Source organism: Engystomops pustulosus, chromosome 10 (genome assembly GCF_040894005.1).
Source record: "Engystomops pustulosus chromosome 10, aEngPut4.maternal, whole genome shotgun sequence".
NCBI lineage: Eukaryota > Metazoa > Chordata > Amphibia > Anura > Leptodactylidae > Engystomops > Engystomops pustulosus.
The window spans coordinates 6,222,348-6,240,801 of NC_092420.1; the positions used below are offsets into that span (position 1 = coordinate 6,222,348).

The 18,454-nt window shown below is 45.3% G+C and overlaps 1 protein-coding gene and 1 long non-coding RNA gene across 3 annotated transcripts in view; one reads left to right on the forward strand and one right to left on the reverse strand.

Moving 5' to 3' along the window:
• Window positions 1-18,454, forward strand: part of LOC140104513 (uncharacterized) — a 118,581-nt gene that overhangs the window by 79,928 nt on the left and 20,199 nt on the right. The window lies entirely within an intron of this gene.
• SRGAP3 (SLIT-ROBO Rho GTPase activating protein 3) overlaps window positions 6,130-18,454 on the reverse strand; it is a 90,928-nt gene continuing 78,603 nt past the window's right edge. The window contains exons 11-22 of one of the 2 annotated variants that reach the window (XM_072128074.1): window positions 18,311-18,338; window positions 17,378-17,480; window positions 15,434-15,494; window positions 14,661-14,738; window positions 14,177-14,311; window positions 13,939-14,044; window positions 11,933-12,160; window positions 11,726-11,805; window positions 9,741-9,921; window positions 9,458-9,607; window positions 9,045-9,372; window positions 6,130-8,056 (exon numbers count right to left, since the gene is read on the reverse strand). In XM_072128074.1, the coding sequence (XP_071984175.1) occupies window positions 7,640-8,056; window positions 9,045-9,372; window positions 9,458-9,607; window positions 9,741-9,921; window positions 11,726-11,805; window positions 11,933-12,160; window positions 13,939-14,044; window positions 14,177-14,311; window positions 14,661-14,738; window positions 15,434-15,494; window positions 17,378-17,480; window positions 18,311-18,338 (1,895 nt within the window). In that variant the 3' untranslated portion in view covers window positions 6,130-7,639. Of the gene's footprint in view, window positions 8,057-9,044; window positions 9,373-9,457; window positions 9,608-9,740; window positions 9,922-11,725; window positions 11,806-11,932; window positions 12,161-13,938; window positions 14,045-14,176; window positions 14,312-14,660; window positions 14,739-15,433; window positions 15,495-15,682; window positions 15,714-17,377; window positions 17,481-18,310; window positions 18,339-18,454 lie in introns of both variants that reach the window. The other variant, XM_072128075.1, reaches the window with a different exon arrangement.

Here is an 18,454-nt window from a genome sequence, read left to right on the forward strand (position 1 = left end):
ATTTTCGTTGGTTTTCCCGACTTTTCAGGGATCGCACCGGCTGTCACGCGACACAAATCAGGGGGCAGGTTGTCGGACGATCCGACGGATTCAAACTGAGCGCGGGATTTAACATTTAAATTTGTGTCACAAGCCCAAGCTCTTACATGCACCAGGAAGAAGAAGGTGAACTCCGGGGACCTGAGCGGGGAAGCGTCAAATGCAGGATATCAGGGGCACGATCTTAGTGACTCCCCGCACAGCGCATTATACACAGACAATGCACTTACATGCACCAGGAAGAAGAAGGTGAACTCCGGGGACCTGAGCGGGGAAGCGTCAAATGCAGGATATCGGGCACAGGATCTTAGTGACTCCCCGCACAGCGCATTATACACGGACAATGCACTTACATGCACCAGGAAGAAGAAGGTGAACTCCGGGGACCTGAGCGGGGAAGCGACACATGCAGGATAATGGGCGCAGGATCTTAGTGACTCCCCGCACAGCGCATTATACACGGACAATGCACTTACATGCACCAGGAAGAAGAAGGTGAACTCCAGGGACCTGAGCGGGGAAGCGACACATGCAGGATATCGGGTGCAGGATCTTAGTGACTCCCCGCACAGCACATTATACACGGACAATGCACTTACATGCACCAGGAAGAAGAAGGTGAACTCCAGGGACCTGAGCAGGGAAGCGACACATGTAGGATATCGGGCGCACGATCTTAGTGACTCCCCGCACAGCGCATTATACACGGACAATGCACTTACATGCACCAGGAAGAAGAAGGTGAACTCCGGGGACCTGAGCGGGGAAGCGACACAAGTAGGAAATCGGGCGCACGATCTTCATGAATCGCGGCAGAGTACATCCAAGTTGGACAGTCCAGATCATGTATCGCACAGGGACTGGGTGAGTAAATGTGCCCCAGGGTGTTCTTGGGCAGTTTTTTGGCCCACTCTGAAATTGCAAGTTTACCATGTATTTGGCTGTTTTCAATCCGTTTTTCTTAATTTCTAGAAGTCTAAGCAGCTGTATTAACATTTTCACAACTTCTTACACTTCCACAAATAAAGAAATACTAATTCATACCAGCCAAACGCATAATAAACATGCAAAAGCTCATGCGTTTTCAGTATGTTTAAAAACGCACTGAGAACGAACCAAGAATGCACCATGTGACCGCACCCTGAGGGTGATAGCACATGTGGTGTTTTGAACGCGTTTTTGGCCCGTTTTTAAGCAGTCCATTAAAACTGCATCTGTTTTTGAACGGACTGCTTAAAAACCGTCCAAAAACATGTTCTTCACCCTTAGGCTTCATAACTTGCAGGGTTGGCCTCGGCCCGATCGCATTTGCGTTTCCAGGGGAACACATGCGATCAGTAACCTGTATTTTTTATATGCAGGACACTGAGGCCTAGTTAACAATAACATGCGTCTCCCTGGAAACATATATACGATTGGGCCGAGGCCCCCAATGCACAAGCGTTGTATTATGAACACAACAGTAGTGGAACGTGTGACTGCGGCCTAAGAATCTCAGTTAGGTTCCTCTATTACATATAGCAGAAGCAGGGACAAGCGTGAGGCCTACGGTGGGTGTAAAGGGAACACAGCCTTCAATGCTATCAATGTTCATAAAGTGATGGCGTGTCCTATTGCTATGCATGGCTCCCCAAGCATCTTCCTTCTGATAAGATAACCTGATGATAGCTCCCTGATGCTGCACCACATATGTCCCTTCTCTGTACCTTCTACATCACATTGTGTCTGATGTGAAGGACCTATGAGAACGTTGATGTGATATTCTCATGTGATGCTGTAGCAAAGAGGAACTTGACATTTGATATGTTCTACACCTTCCCTCTTACTGCTATCTAACGCCTCGTATGGAAACGCATAAGAAAACCACCACAAATATCCAAAAGAAAGTGACCATTTATTCAAGAATCCAGTCGATACATATTATACACGTAATCATTAGCATATTATATTAGCATACAGGACGCTCGGCCAGAGAGCGACATTTTCATACACGTCATTATTAGTGGTTTAGGCAGTAACATTAGTGGTGATGCTCTCAGCCAGTCAGCAGATCCTCTAATGTTACCTGGTGCCAGGAGGAGCCATTCACAGATGGCAGTGCCCACCAGTGCCTTGAGGCAGTAGGAGAGCAAGGGCACGATAGGCAGTGACGGGGCAATTATCCCATCCACTTTGTAAGCACATCTTGTATGTGTCACCTCTCATGAGGCACAATGTCTGACAAAACAGCCGCCGCACTATGTAGGTGAACAGATCACTATAGCTCAGATGGACATGCACAGGTATCCTATAGTAAAGTGTGTGCCCCCTATAGGATAACATAATGCCACTGCGGGGCATGAGTAGCTGCAGCCCTTGCCAAAATCCCTGCTATACTAGAGATATGCAAACAGGGTAAAAGAGGAGGCAGCACAAAACTGGGCCATAACATGTCCGGGCCTCAGGGGCTCATTACCAATACAGAAGATACTAGCAGGAGAAGCAGAGGCGCTTACAGGATTCATACAGATACAGGGAGCCATCACAGGCCGCAGTGCCATAGCTTGTCTGATTCCAGTATAGATGTTTAAGTCAGGAAAAGCACAGAATCCCTACCAAATCCCAACATTACACAGTGAATCACATACATCTGCTAAACATGTAGTCGTATACAAGTCTGTGCCGGCAGGGAGTGGGAGTCTTTTGTGCTTGGTTATAGCATTGACTGGTTAGAGGCATACCGTAATATGGGTGCACTACAAACACAACATCTACTGTAGACTGGAATATATACTTGTATTAATTTCATCACTAGGAGTTTGTGAATTGGGTGTAGTCCCTTCTATCAGCCAGTGGTGGCGCTGTTTACCCAGCTATAACAAAGAGGACAGTGACACCTGCAGGTCAAAAGAATACACTACATCCCAATACAACTGGGGATTCTTCACACAAATCAGTGTTAGAGCTATATAAAAAAATGTTCCTATACACTCAGTTATGTTCATGTGTCGCTGCGCTTATCTTGCTGACTCGGTGTAGCAGAGCTGAGTTTCCCATTTGGCACAGCTACTGATGAGGTTACATGGGACTGTAGTAATAACAATGCAGTGAAAAGTTATATCACTGTATCAGCTCTATTTCTATGTATACAAACCTACACAACTAATGGGATGCCCCTCCATTCCTTTACACTACAGGGATGGCCTGGGAAGAGTTATTTCACAGAACATGAGATGCTGCAGATATTTCACATTTCATACATAAGATAACGCAGACATGAGTGATGAAGGGACAGAGTATTGTGAACATCTGGAGCAGGGTCAGCAGCTCCATCCTTACACGCTGTTACCTCCAGCAGCTGCAGTGCCAGCTATGTCACCCAAAATTACTACATGTTATCTGCAGCTCTTATGCTCATAATGTTTCCATGGTACAAAGTACAAGCAAACAAATTGTATTTGTGCAGTTTTCTATCCAGCCTCTGATTCTGGCTTATCTCCCAAAACGTACATTGGCACAAATACAGGAAGTCCCCGGTTGCGGGTCCCCTGTAGGTATGTTCTTAAGTTGAGTTTGTATGTAAGTCGGAACAGTATATTTTATAATTCTAACCCCAGCCAAATATTTTTTGGTCTCTGTGACAATTGGATTTTAAAATTGTTGGATTGTCATAAGAATCCGGATTCACAATAAAACTTAATTGCAGACGCTTGTGATAACTGTTACAGCTGATCATTGTAGCCTGGGACTTAAGTAAATTACCAACATTTAGAGGTCCGTTTGTAACTAGGGGTCGTATGTAAGTCGGGTGTTCTGAAGTAGGGGACCGCCTGTAGGTAGAAAAGCAGAAGGAAGTGTAGGACTGCAGGTTGGCAATAAAAGAAACACATAGAAGCAGGACCACAGCAACTAATTGTAATGTCGCTTACAATGGATTGTGAAGGTGAACAAAGCTTCTCTTGCAGTGATTGTGTACTGACACGCTGCATGTGTCTGATCAGTGGGGTCCATCAACGGCTGTGTGACCCATGGAGCTTTGGCTCTAACATGTATATTCACCCACCATAGGGCCACCCCACAGTCAGGTCTGTACAGTATGGCAAGACTAAGGACGTTATTGTTTAGTCTAAACCGTATCCCCCCTTTTTTCCTCCTTTCTTTATGTGATCCCTATGTTTTTAACTTTTTTAAAATTTAAAACTTGTTTCTTTTGCCTTGGAGTGCACGAACCATCTTTCTATATTCCTGTTGTTGCTGTATAGTTAGAAGCTTGTGCTCAGCTCAGAAGCCCTTGATTACTCTACATTATTAATGGAATGTTCAGATTGCAACATTGTATCACAGCTGTTATCTTGATACTGGAGCTGGTGGTTTCACATCCTCATCTTGTGCTTCTTATCACCTTGTTCCATCCTCATTTCTTTACAATACGAATGTTAAATCATGTGATAGACTAGTTCCTGCATATAGAGACCAATACTACATAGCATATAGACAATAATCAGGGTCAAGTGTCATTCCAATAGTCACCACTAGGGAATCTTCCAGAAAGTAAATATCTCAGCAAATTTTTATAATGTGCTTTATAATTATAGTTATCACAAAATGCAAGGGACAGTAATAAGTTGGCCCTGATTGAATAAAACACGCACATGCCTGCACAAGCTAAGGGTCTCGTAAAACAGAGATGTAACTGGGTAACAGGGAACCTACTGGACCCTCTCTGAATGCTTTTTGGTTTATGTCATACTCAGTTGTATAGTTGTATCCATTTTGTATATAATTGGATTTTTACTTAACAGTAACTATATTTGAAACTATGGACAATGAGGGTGGACATGTAACTTGTTTCTAAATAAATAAGCCATTTTGGACAAGTCCTTTAAATTACAAAGATTCCTCGGCATAATGATTACAGGGGGTGATTGCAGGGGGCACACAGCTTATACTCACCAACATGAACACCATTTTACACTGCACTTCAGTTATGTGGTTAGGGGCAGAGTTTTCCATACATAGTTTTACACCAAGCTCTTCACAGAAATGCTGACACATATAAAGAGGGGGGCATTTAGGATCAGTACAGGATAAGTAATGTCATGTATGTACACAGTGACTGCACCAGCAGCAGAATAGTGAGTGCAGCTCTGGGGTATAACACAGGATGTAACTCAGGATCAGTACAGGATAAGTAATGTCATGTATGTACACAGTGACTGCACCAGCAGCAGAATAGTGAGTGCAGCTCTGGAGTATAATACAGGATGTAACTCAGGATCAGTACAGGATAAGTAATGTCATGTATGTACACAGTGACTGCACCAGCAGCAGAATAGTGAGTGCAGCTCTGGGGTATAATACAGGATGTAACTCAGGATCAGTACAGGATAAGTAATGTCATGTATGTACACAGTGACTGCACCAGCAGCAGAATAGTGAGTGCAGCTCTGGGGTATAATACAGGATGTAACTCAGGATCAGTACAGGATAAGTAATGTCATGTATGTACACAGTGACTGCACCAGCAGCAGAATAGTGAGTGCAGCTCTGGGGTATAACACAGGATGTAACTCAGGATCAGTACAGGATAAGTAATGTCATGTATGTACACAGTGACTGCACCAGCAGCAGAATAGTGAGTGCAGCTCTGGGGTATAATACAGGATGTAACTCAGGATCAGTACAGGGTAAGTAATGTCATGTATGTACACAGTGACTGCACCAGCAGCAGATAGTGAGTGCAGCTCTGGAGTATAATACAGGATGTAACTCAGGATCAGTACAGGATAAGTAATGTCACTTATGTACACAGTGACTGCACCAGCAGCAGATAGTGAGTGCAGCTCTGGAGTATAATACAGGATGTAACTCAGGATCAGTACAGGATAAGTAATGTCATGTATGTACACAGTGACTGCACCAGCAGCAGAATAGTGAGTGCAGCTCTGGAGTATAATACAGGATGTAACTCAGGATCAGTACAGGATAAGTAATGTCATGTATGTACACAGTGACTGCACCAGCAGCAGAATAGTGAGTGCAGCTCTGGAGTATAATACAGGATGTAACTCAGGATCAGTACAGGATAAGTAATGTCATGTATGTACACAGTGACTGCACCAGCAGCAGAATAGTGAGTGCAGCTCTGGGGTATAATACAGGATGTAACTCAGGATCAGTACAGGATAAGTAATGTCATGTATGTACAGTGACTGCACCAGCAGCAGAATAGTGAGTGCAGCTCTGGAGTATAATACAGGATATAGATATGTCTATGTTTAGACGGCAGAATGGTGCTCAGGGTATAAGCTGTATTGCCAGAACTTTTGGTTTAGTGAAGACAGTGCAAGCATAAACCTAGAAGCTCCATATACAGAAACTGATTTGTAGAAGGGATAATCTCCATTATCTCCACCAGCATTCTCATGTTAAGTTGTATCTTAAGGGTTTCCCCCACTGAGTAGTGCACATTATATCACCTGAAAGAGGAGCGAGGGAAGTGGCAGCGGCATAAAGCATATTTCTGGCTTACAGAAGTGATCGTCACCATTGAAGTCCTTTCAGCCCTTGCCCTAACACAGCCCAGCACTAAACAGCGCCCCCTACTGAGCAGAATGTGGATCTGAAGTGTGAGAACTCCTCCAGCTACACTTCCTGCAGATACTACTATATCTATAGAAGTGACAATATTTTGTGTTATATTTCCCATTTTCAGCTAAAAATTACTCCGTGGTCAGGATTTTTTTTAGCACCAGCGTCATTAGTGGTCAGTTCTGTCTAGTCCATTTGGGACTATAACACCCAGCATGCCCAAGCCTAGAAGGGTTACTTTAATCAAGCACAAGCACAAGTTATGTCCCTTAAGACTCTTTGTGCTTTTTCTTGGTCCAGCTTGAATCCCAGAGAACACAATGGGTTAAACCAGCAGGGAAAAATAATCTAAGGGCTCCTCACAGCCTATATCATACTATATACTGAATATACATATATATTTACCTCCTTTCCAGTGACGGCACAAACAACCTTTCTATGGTTTTAAAATTCAAGCATAATTCACATTGTCCTATGAGATGTATTACTATGTATATGTACGTATATAATCGCAAGGCCTGCGGCCTACACAGGGTTAACATCATAGCTAACATTTCAGAGTAATTATCTACAAATCTACAATATTGGTCTAGATCATTGGAGCAGCCGCTCCCCACAACGATGCGGGGCCGAGCAGATACCTCACTTCTTCAGGCGCAAAGTTTTCAGTTCCTTTATGATGTCAAGAACAAATCATACGATCTCTGAGAACCCTCCTTAGATGCTCTACAGATCGGCCAGTGCTGAGTATATACATATATATATATCCTGTATCTTCTGCAAGATTCACAGAGGACTGAGGTAAAACCAAGGAGTGAAACAGCTCAGAGCGGAACATGAATTTACCAAATCGGCACATTTTAAGGCAAAATCTGAAGGTCGGTTTTGGATGTGGTCATGGGCCGGAGATGAAGTGACATGTCCCATGTAGTTTGTTCAGCTTCATTAGAGGAGCAATGGACAAGTGGGGCTAACGCTAGAGCCCCCTCTTCCGGATATAAGCTTCCCTTCTCTTTCCATTACCAGGAAGTTACATTGTCCCAGACTTCTCGGAGGAATTGTTAGGGAACACTTTCTCTGTCGGGGTGAGAGCAGGACTCCCCATCCCAGAGCTGCTACTGCTACTAGAGCGGTGCTGGACCATAGGCCGGGCCGGTCTCACAGGCGGTGGTCTCAGCTGGGTACCGGCCAAGCGGGCCGACAGTGCTGGCTTGAAAGTGGTCATCATCTCCGTGTTGGAGGAGTTACTTCTCCGCATGGCGGCATCGGGGTCCCTTATCATGATGGTGTGCAGGGGGCTGACCGGCTCAGAGTTAGGGGTGCTAATGGTCGGGTTCTTCATCGGCTCTAGAGTGTCCAGCACAACGTCAGGGGCTTGTTTGGCCGTATTCTGCCTTTCCAGCTCCCGTAACTCGCTCAGGGCTGTACTCATCGTCTTCTCTATGTCCTGGAATGGAAAAGTAGAGTAAATCTCAAGATACATACGAAGACCTGAGGTTTATGAGAGGCCTCAGTGACATCAGCAGTAATAGAAGAGAGTTGTCTGGAGACCTTTACTACATTGCACAAGCCAAAGTTCAGTCCCTGTGGTATCTAGCTCCTCGTGTTTCAGTAGCATCAATGCTACCATTAATCACAAAATAGTGCCACACCTGTCAACAGGTTGTTCCTAGTACTGCAGCTGCTCTTAAAGGAGGCTAACATTCAGAGTGCAGTCACACGTTGCATTTAACGCATGCGTTTAAAACCGCATTGCAATAGCTGAAGAGAGATTTGCCAAATGAAACAGCTGTTAACACATGTGTTTACAAACCGCAACCGTTAACGCATTGTTAACACACCTCACGGTGCGGTCACACGTTGCAGTTACAACTGCATTGCAATCAGTTTTGAGGTGGTTTTAGGTTCAGTTTTGTTAATTAGGTGAAAGACTTAAGGGTGAAGACACACATGGCGTTTTTGGGCCGTTTTTACTAATTGCGTTTTCAGATCGTTAAAAACGCATGCGTTAAAAAACGCATCCGTTTTTTAAAAACGCATGCGTTTTTGTCCGGTTTTCATTGCGCAATTTCGGAAATACGGACAAAAACGCATGCGTTTTCAAAAAACGCATGCGTTTTTAACGATCTGAAAACGCAATTAGTAAAAACGGCCCAAAAACGGCCCAAAAACGCCATGTGTGTCTTCACCCTTAAACTGAACGGGTGAATTAGATTTTGAAGAAGTAACGTGTTCCACAAAGGTCTTTCATCTGTCAAATTAACAAAACTGCACCTAAAACCACCTAAAAACTAACTGCAATGTGTGACTGCACCCACAATACCACACACCACCTTGCACAGGTGTGGCGCAGTTTTGGAAGAATATAGGACATGGTTTCCTAGTGGCAGTAAGGGTGGTGTCACACGTGGCGTCGATGCCGGTGACCTCCTTACCTCGGCGAGAGCTTCTGCCTCCAAGGACTTGTGGTCTCCCAGGCTGCTGTGTCTCGTCCCCCCAGTGATGGACCGCAGGGGCATCCCATCGTTTAGTCCTTTCCTCTCTGGGTAATTAATGCTTCCAGCACTTCCAAATGTCGCCATCCTCCGTTTTTCTGGACTGTCCACCCGCCCTCGGCTCAGGGATAACTTATGTGGGCTACTGGGGCAGGCGGCGGCTCGGGGAGGGGTATCAATACAGGGGCCCAGTGCCCGCGGGGGGCTGTGGTTGTCACCTCCACTCCTCCTGCGTGGTATGGCAGCCCCGTCAGATCTTAGCCTGACCCTACAATATACAAACAGAGGTTACATCTCTTGATGTATGGGAATTAAGTTAGAACATCAACAGTATGAGCGGCGACAGGACGCACCTGCCCAAAATGCCAGCAAAGGAGTATTCCTGCAGGTGCTCAGTGGGTGAATGGATATCGTTCTTGGAGGATGACTTGTCATCCAGGAGGGGTCCGCTGCTCGCCTCACTGTCTGCTTTTTGGCTCAGGTTATCAGAGAACGCATCATCCCTATGGAAAAACAGGTGTGTCACATGGCGGCCGGTGACGGATCAGTGCCCACAGATTATAGGCAGCGGTCATGTTATTACTGACCGCTCACATGACTATTAGGCCATCACATGGCCGTGTCTGCATTACTCACAGATCTTGGACCACAATGTACTGGTGCGGTATTAATCCATCCACTCCATTGTGACGACCCTCCCACCAGTCTTCTGATGCTCGGTGGTACAGGAGGAGGGACGCCCCTTTCTTGAAGGACAACTCACGAGGTGTACGCCCCATGTAGTCAAATTTAGCGATGGCTTCAATCTGCTCAACCTCTATGAAGACATAATTAAAATAAAAATTATAGACACCTACAAAGAACAAGAACCACACAATTATGCTAAAGATGTATTCTACAGATCAGTCACTGGAGGGAGACATTACCCTAACAGGAAGTTTTCTAGAACACTGGCCCACATTTAGCAAAAATAGTGCAGGGTGTACTATGTGCAGGGTGTGTACTATGTGCAGGGTGTGTACTATGTGCAGGGTGTGTACTATGTGCAGGGTGTGTACTATGTGCAGGGTGTGTACTATGTGCAGGGTGTGTACTATGTGCAGGGTGTGTACTATGTGCAGGGGGTGTACTATGTGCAGGGGGTGTACTATGTGCAGGGGGTGTACTATGTGCAGGGGGTGTACTATGTGCAGGGGGTGTACTATGTGCAGGGGGTGTACTATGTGCAGTGTCCTGTGTAGTGTACTATGTGCAGGGTGTGTACTATGTGCAGGGTGTGTACTATGTGCAGGGTGTGTACTATGTGTAGGGTGTGTACTATGTGCAGGGTGTGTGTACTGTGTGCAGGGTGTGTACTATGTGCAGGGTGTGTACTATGTGCAGGGTGTGTACTATGTGCAGGGGGTGTACTATGTGCAGTGTCCTGTGTAGTGTGTACTATGTGCAGGGTGTGTACTATGTGCAGGGTGTGTACTATGTGCATGGTGTGTACTATGTGCAGGGTGTACTATGTGCAGGGTGTACTATGTGCAGGGTGTGTACTTTGTGCAGTGTGTACTATGTGCAGTTTGCCTGCAGAGGGTGCAGTCTGGTGCCCCCTGCACTGCTCCGACAGAGTGCACCAACTTTTTTTCGGTGCACCTTAAACATGCGGCGTGCAACATAATTCTGTCGGACACTGCTTGATAAATGTATCACACGCTCCGACTGTGCACAGGAGAAAAGTTCTTAAACGCATGTAGAAGCAGTTTGCACTGAAGGAATGCGCAACGTCAGACAGAAAACTGGTGCAGGGGCTTTTAGTAAATTTGGGCCTTTGGGTTTTATTACAACACTATGAAGATCTCTGCTTACTGTCAGTGAATGAAAAATTGTAGAGGTGTTATGCAAGCTGAAAGTTTTCTACCTGTGTGTGACGGGGCCATTGGGCTGAGCCCTCTGCGTATATACCGTGTGTTTGTTGCACTATGCAGTAACGCCTGAGGTCAGTGCTGGCACCCATCGCGCGTATCAACCATTTAAATGCCACAGGCTAAACAGCCAGAAGCATTTAAATCGAGGAGTGACGATCCATTGCCATGACAGCCTGGAGTCTGTATGTGACTTCAGGGTTTATCATTTCAGTAGATCTGTTACAATGTGCCAGTGTCACAGACAGAAGATTGGGGACCCAGAGTCACCTAACCCATTAAGTTTATCCTAAGGGGATTATCCCAGTAGCCTCCATTTACACCCTATACTGGAATCTTGACTTTGCCGCAGGGAGTCCACATGCGTGTTACAAATGCCGTGGTCCTGATGAAGCGGAAAGCTGGCCTAGTGCCTATGGACAGAGGAACAGGGGGAGTTGATAAATAGGCTTGTATTTGAGTGGGCAAAATCAGAGGCAAGTCCATATAGGAGATTATCAGTAACAAAGTCAGGTACAAGGGAAACGGAGAGTATGAAAATGCACAGGAAGCAGCAGGTTAGAGACCTTTCCTGCTCCTTCTGTGTCTTATACTGTGTAACCAGGGACAGCAAGAGATTTAAGACGATATACGACATAATACAAAATTAGCCCCATTTTACCTTGACCAGCAGAGGAGCAGGACAGTGATGGTCACAGACAGTGGACTTACCTTCATCACTGGTGTGAGGTTCTGTGCCGTTATCATGGTCAGCCTCATCTATAGCACCCGGCTCGCTGTGAGGGCTGTCACTGTATGGAAACAGAAGATCATTATGTCTGGTGAGAGTCTAAGAATCAAGAACATGCCTCTGCATATAGGGAGAGCGCTTGTATTTATCATGTCTAATGATTGGCATCCCTGAGCCGCTGCACCTACCAGTACTCCTCTCCCCCTGTCATGCACTTCTCATACACCGGACCCTCCAGTTCACGTTGGGAGGGGAAGATCAGTTCATGGTTCACGATGATTGTCTTGATAACCTCATTGACGTGCGCCTGGCAGGACACCGGATCTTGACCATCGGGGATTGGCATTAAGGTGGGGCCAAAGCAGATCGCCAGGTTGTAAGGATCCATCATGTTCTCATCACTGTACTGAGACAGACTGAAACAAATCACAGCAAAATCAAGGGTTAGTTATACTGCGGGTTACTTATTATGTGACAGCCGCACCGCCCCTTTTGCGAAGCTGGAGACATCAAGCTGCCTAAGCCTCCGGCGGGTGGCTATGCAGCGTTTTACACCAGGTTTAGGACCTGGCATAGAAATCAGCCCCGCCAGCGACTTTTCTCTTGTGTGGGGTCAGGAACACCCAGTGCTTAGTGCCCTACTGCGCCCCCTGGTGTGGAGGTGGCAGAAAGGGGAAAATAATTTTCGTGGCATAGATGTCCTGATAAATACCCCCAATGTATCAGACATCACCGAACAGCAAGCAGTAAAATTGTGTGTGAGAATCCTTTTGCTGCAGTGCACCCTCCCGTCTACTCTCGTCAGACACCCTTTGATCCCTATCTCTGCTGTCTGTTATCAGTCCCATGATGTTTTAGCACAGTGTCACATGGGAAGCTAGAGACTTACCACATCTGCCTCCTGGGAGGATCAGAGACTCTTTAAATTGTAACTATAAAGTTTATTAAAGTTTTTCCTACAGATGCAATAGCTGAAAACTAACATTTTGCCAATATACATTCATGATCTTATTGCAGCTGTTTCTCTGCTAATTCTCTGTTCTCTGCCTCCGTTAGCCTCTCTACCTTCTGCCAAGCATTTTGTTTGCTAAGGACAGGCTACTCTATGGTCCTGAGGGTCAGGAAAGGGTGAGGGGGTGGAGCTATGCAGTGTGCTCCTCCTTCTCTGCTCAATGATTACAGGAAGCAGCTCCATCATGTCTGCCCTGTCCAGTCTGTGCTCTTGTGTTCCTACACACAGTCCACCTTCCCCTGCAGCTGAAAACTACCTCCATCTCTCTACAAGGCAAGGGTAGGACATCACAGCTGTCTGATACACAGGATGAAGACTATTCTGTGTGTGCTGTGTCTCCTCTGTTCTCTGTACTCATCATCCCTCCCTGTCCTACAGTATATGTAAGTGTGTGTAAGTCACGATAACTGTAATGCATGTTACTGCACATGGATGTAAGGATGTAAAATTGACATTGAATTTATGTGTGACGTTAGGGCCACATCTGTGATGTACAGCAGTAACACTAAGGAGATGATTCAGCCTGAGATTCTGTATCCTGTTTATCTGGTCTACTAGTGGTCTAAGTTACGTTTTAAAGAGGACCTAAGAGCTGCTTACTAGAGTAAGCAGCTCCTAGCGCTACCCCAAATGTACCCCAAACCTTCCGATAAAGCCAGCGAACACTGCACTGCCAAACACTGCACTATAACATCCTCATAACACTGGACCGAGCTCACAGTGGTCCTGTGTATTCATGAGGGGGCGGCCCGAGGCGCTGCTTCTTCCCCGGACCGCCCCTCCCACGCCATAGGTCAGTGGTGACTGCCAGGCTTCATGCGGCACTCACTGCCTCCTTGTACCGCCCCCTCAACGGGCTTACAGCGGCCCAGCGTTCTGAGGCTATGGCGCTGCAGTGTTCGCAGCTCATAGAGGGGTTTTTTTAGAGTGACAGGTCCTCTTAAAGTTCATAATTTATATATGTCATCCACATTTCAGCCAGCAGGGGGCATTTTTTCCCTCTTTATAACATATTTAATATTTTTTTGCTAGGCTTTTGGTCACAAACATGGAACATACAAATATTTTGTGTGCAAAATGACTCCATCCAAGGTGACTCCATCATTAAATGTTCTGTCTACATTGCTCGCTCTCTAGTCACTTCTACTGTATGTGGACTTGAAATTTTTTCTAATGACTCACTGGTTGAGGAAGGCGAAAAGATATCTCATGACGACGAGAATAGCGCGGGGCAGCGTGATGAGCAACTGACGGATGTGATGGACCCGCTCGGACATGTTCTCGATCTCTGAAACAGAGAATGAGACAGAAAATGGTTATTTGTCATAATTGTCACTGTGCAGGATACAAAATGTGCTTTATACAATCTGCACTGGAGAAGTCTATCCCTGGGATTCACACGTATCCGCACGATACTCACTGATTGTAGACATCAAGTCCTGAAACCTTTCTTTGGGAAAAAGTGGATTCTCCAGACCCCGGAAATACAATTTCAGGACCCCGGCTACAGAGTTAATATCCCGCTCGCTATGATCCTCCACAAGTGGGTCCTCACCTAAACACAAACAAAGTGCTGTTATCATTTACATACAATGCAGCTTATTCCTAGGCTCTTATTATTTTCTTGACAGCAACAACTTAAAAAAATTATAATTTTTATCAACGCGTCCATGAAGACCCTTCCTGATGAGCTCCTGCATTAACAGGTTGTCACAATGTATCAGTGTAACAAATCTCAGCCTGAAGTCAGGAAAGTATTACTGCTCCGATACATTGTAACAAAAACCTAAAATATGTACTGAGTGACCCTTCCAGTGATCTGAACCTCAAAATGTGTGTCTTTTTTTTAAAACTTTGCCCACATTGGTTTTTTTTAGGATTTTACTCCTTCTTTTATCACTCACCTCTCTCAAAAGAATTCTTGATATCATTCACTTCCACTTGAGATCCAGGAACCCGGAATATTCCTTGTTGCTGGAGACCTGCACAGAGCAGACAGCTCTCATATTAATAACCTGATATAACACAGAGGAAACCCCATACTTGTCCCTCATATCTCCCCATATACCAACATTACTCACATCATCCTCTTATCTTCCCATATATCACTTACATCAACCTCTTATACATCCTCATATCTTCCCATACACCATCATCACTCACATCAACCTCTTATACATCCTCATATCTTCCCATATACCATCATCACTCACATCAACCTCTTATACATCCTCATATCTTCCCATATACCATCATCACTCACATCATCCTCTTATACATCCTCATATCTCCCCATACACCATCATCACTCACATCAACCTCTTATACATCCTCATATCTTCCCATATACCATCATCACTCACATCATCCTCTTATACATCCTCATATCTCCCCATACACCATCATCACTCACATCAACCTCTTATACATCCTCATATCTTCCCATATATCATCATCACTTACATCAACCTCTTATACATCCTCATATCTCCCCATATATCACTTACATCAACCTCTTATACATCCTCATATCTCCCCATATACCATAATCACTCACATCAACCTCTTCCCTCATATCTTCCCATATACTGACATCACTCATCAACCTCTTACACATCCCTCATAATTTCCCATAAACATATTAAACATACTACAGAATATACAATACCAAACTCACCATATAAATTGATGTATCGAATGCAGCTTTCCACCACCAATGGGATGGGCTGACCCGTGTCCTGGAACCAAGAGAATACATTCAGGGGGGACCACTTCCCTACATGTCCCTGGTCACTATGGGTCAGTCTACTGTATGGGCCCTATAGTAGTCACCCCTCTACTACAATACAATGTACTGTGTGGCAGTCGGCCTCTGCTTGTCAGTCAGTGGTCCCATCTCTTGGGCAGCGGGGGGTGGTGACTGTACCTGGTTCCTTGTGCGGGCATTCCTCCGTCCTCTGATGAATGTAACAAACACAAACACACAGCAGCGACAGCCAGAGAGACAGACAAAGAGAGGAGAAGGAAAAGTCAGCAGGGTCAGGAGCAAAGGAGAGACACCAGGGGGTCTACCCCACTACAAGAGAGGTGTAGGCCTAAGGGCAAGCTGGACATACATCATAGACACATCAGTGTGCACCTCTACTGATATACTCTACTCCTACTCTTACATTGTAACCAACCATTCTCACGAATGTAGAAACGTATCTGCTGAAATACTCTGTGCTGCTGGCAACGCTGCTTATTATTCTATTGGTAATCTCCTACAAGATCTGTAGTGTCCTTCCCTTAAATCATCTGTGCTGCTGGGGATCTCTGCTCCTTACACCAGGTGACACTGTAACGTCACATAGGTTCAGTAGATGCCACTCCTGAAATGTTCTCCTACCGGGGTCCTGAATCTTTTACCAAATAACTCTTTTCCATCTCCCGCTTCTTTCTATCAAATTAGAAGACAGGTCAATTCTATCACACTTCTATCCTGAAATACTCTGTGCTGCTGGAACCCACTCTTTTCCCTATTGTGCTCTGTGATCTGCTTGTACACTAATGTGCTGCCGATGATTGGACAAGAATCACATCATTTTCTATTTTCTATACAAAAACGGTCACAAACAATGGATATTTCAATGTCCTCTGCTCATTATGGAAGATATTTTTAACAGCAGAAGATGCAGCTCTGACTGCAGACACAGCTTCCTCCTGCGAGGCAGCTCTAGACGTGCAAGACATGACAAGTAGCGTCAGAGAGAGGAGCAGAATGTAGGTCAGTAATGTCCCGGACATAGGAGTATGATGAATCCTTACAGCATAGCGCCCCCTGGAGAACACCTTCTACTTTACACATCTGACACTGTAACAGTTGTATCCAGGCTACATAACCCTCTGTGAGTGCAGCACATGTCTCATCTGACGTGATGGTTTGCACTGATACATTGTTACCGGTACAATGTATCATTATAACCCTAGAATTCTAAGAGTATTATATAGTATTTATATGTCAGGGAAGCTCAATGGCTGAAGACATCACTGATTCTGAGGGGTTCTGTGCTTCTCCTGAGGGATTTCTGGTGAGCGGCACAGATCAGTCATCCGACTGCTCCTCTCTGTGCAGATAAGATCTGACGCCTGCGCTGCCATATACAGGATATTACATAGAGATGGACGCTCCATTGTTCTGCACCTGACCTACATTGTAGTATAAGCTTGAATTCAGACATCGCAGATTACATGCAACGGCAAGTAGAGATGCTGCAAATACTCGTTTACTTATTTTATATCAAATTTACATGACAAACCTTTAAAATGTTTAGGTTCTTGCTGTACCCTAAAACCCTCAGGGGCCACCTAACTGCACTGAATACATTTCAAGTCCCAGAGCTTCTGCTATAATACTGAAAATCCTGTAGCAATAAAGGGGAGACCTCTGTATTACACATAACCTGAAGATCCTGGACTAGACGACTGAAATGAGCTCCGAGCCTCACAAGCAGAAACCTGTAGGACAGTGTCAGGCGAGCGGCTGAGATTAGTGCACAGAGCTGTAGGTGAGGAGGAAGCCGTGATGAGAGAGTCACAGGCCAAGCAGCAGACTCAGAGCCCACACAGCGACCACCAGTACCTGGATCAACTGCTCCATATTCCCATTAAAGAGCATGTGCTTGTATAGAGAGCGAGGTCGGGGCTTCCTCAATTTCTGAGGTTTGGGGGGAAGACTCGGGGGCCTGAGGGAAATGGAATACTCTGTCAATGATACCGTGACAAAATCTGTACAAGGCTACAACACAATGATAGGCAGGTGATAAGAACACTGAGCATAGGCTACAGCCAAATGGAAGGTAGTGGGGAGCTCTAAAGATGGGGCTACAACAACATCAAAGGCAAGTTATAAGAAATTATTAAAGAAAGCTCTACAGTAGTGTGGAACGCAGGCTCTATGAATATGGAAGATGGGGCTACAATACTCCGGAAGCAAAAAACATTGCAACAATGTAACAATGTGTCTCAGGTTCCGCCAGATTCTAGCTGGAAAACACTTGCCTTCTGCTGCGCCAGATTTATCCCTGTGACGATGAATCCTGGTGCAGGATAAGATTGTCGGTTCCTACTTTAGACCTACTTTTACTTTGCACCAGAATTTTGGGCGCACGATGATTTGCTGCAAGCCACGCCCCTTTCTCTTGAGGTCACGCCCATTTTCCCCTTATTCGGACAAGTCAGAAAACTGCCAAAAAATGGTCTAAAAGCCTCGATAACTGTAGTGAAAGGCATTTTAGACAGTGTTTTTGCCGCAAAACCACCAGAATTGTGGCGCAAGTGCGTTATTACATCCCACCCCCCATTGACTTAAGCAAGAGGCCATGAATCTGGAGTAAAATACTTGCAAGTCATTCGAAAGGCTATCCTAGGACTGACCACTAGTGCAATCCAGATCCTAAAGCACCAGCTCTTGTACGATAAGTGTTCCCCCTGTTATTGGCCTCCCATGACTAACAATAGGGGCCATCAAGTTTCTGAACACCATCTATCATATACAGATATATTCACTGCTCACCTCGTTGTGCCGTAATTTGCTCTCTCTCCTGAAAAGACAGAAACATATAATTAGTGACATGAATAGATCTTTAGGATGGGCACATCTATATGATAGACCTACCTAGGTGGATACAGGGTCGGCTCCAGGTTTCAGTAGGCCCCT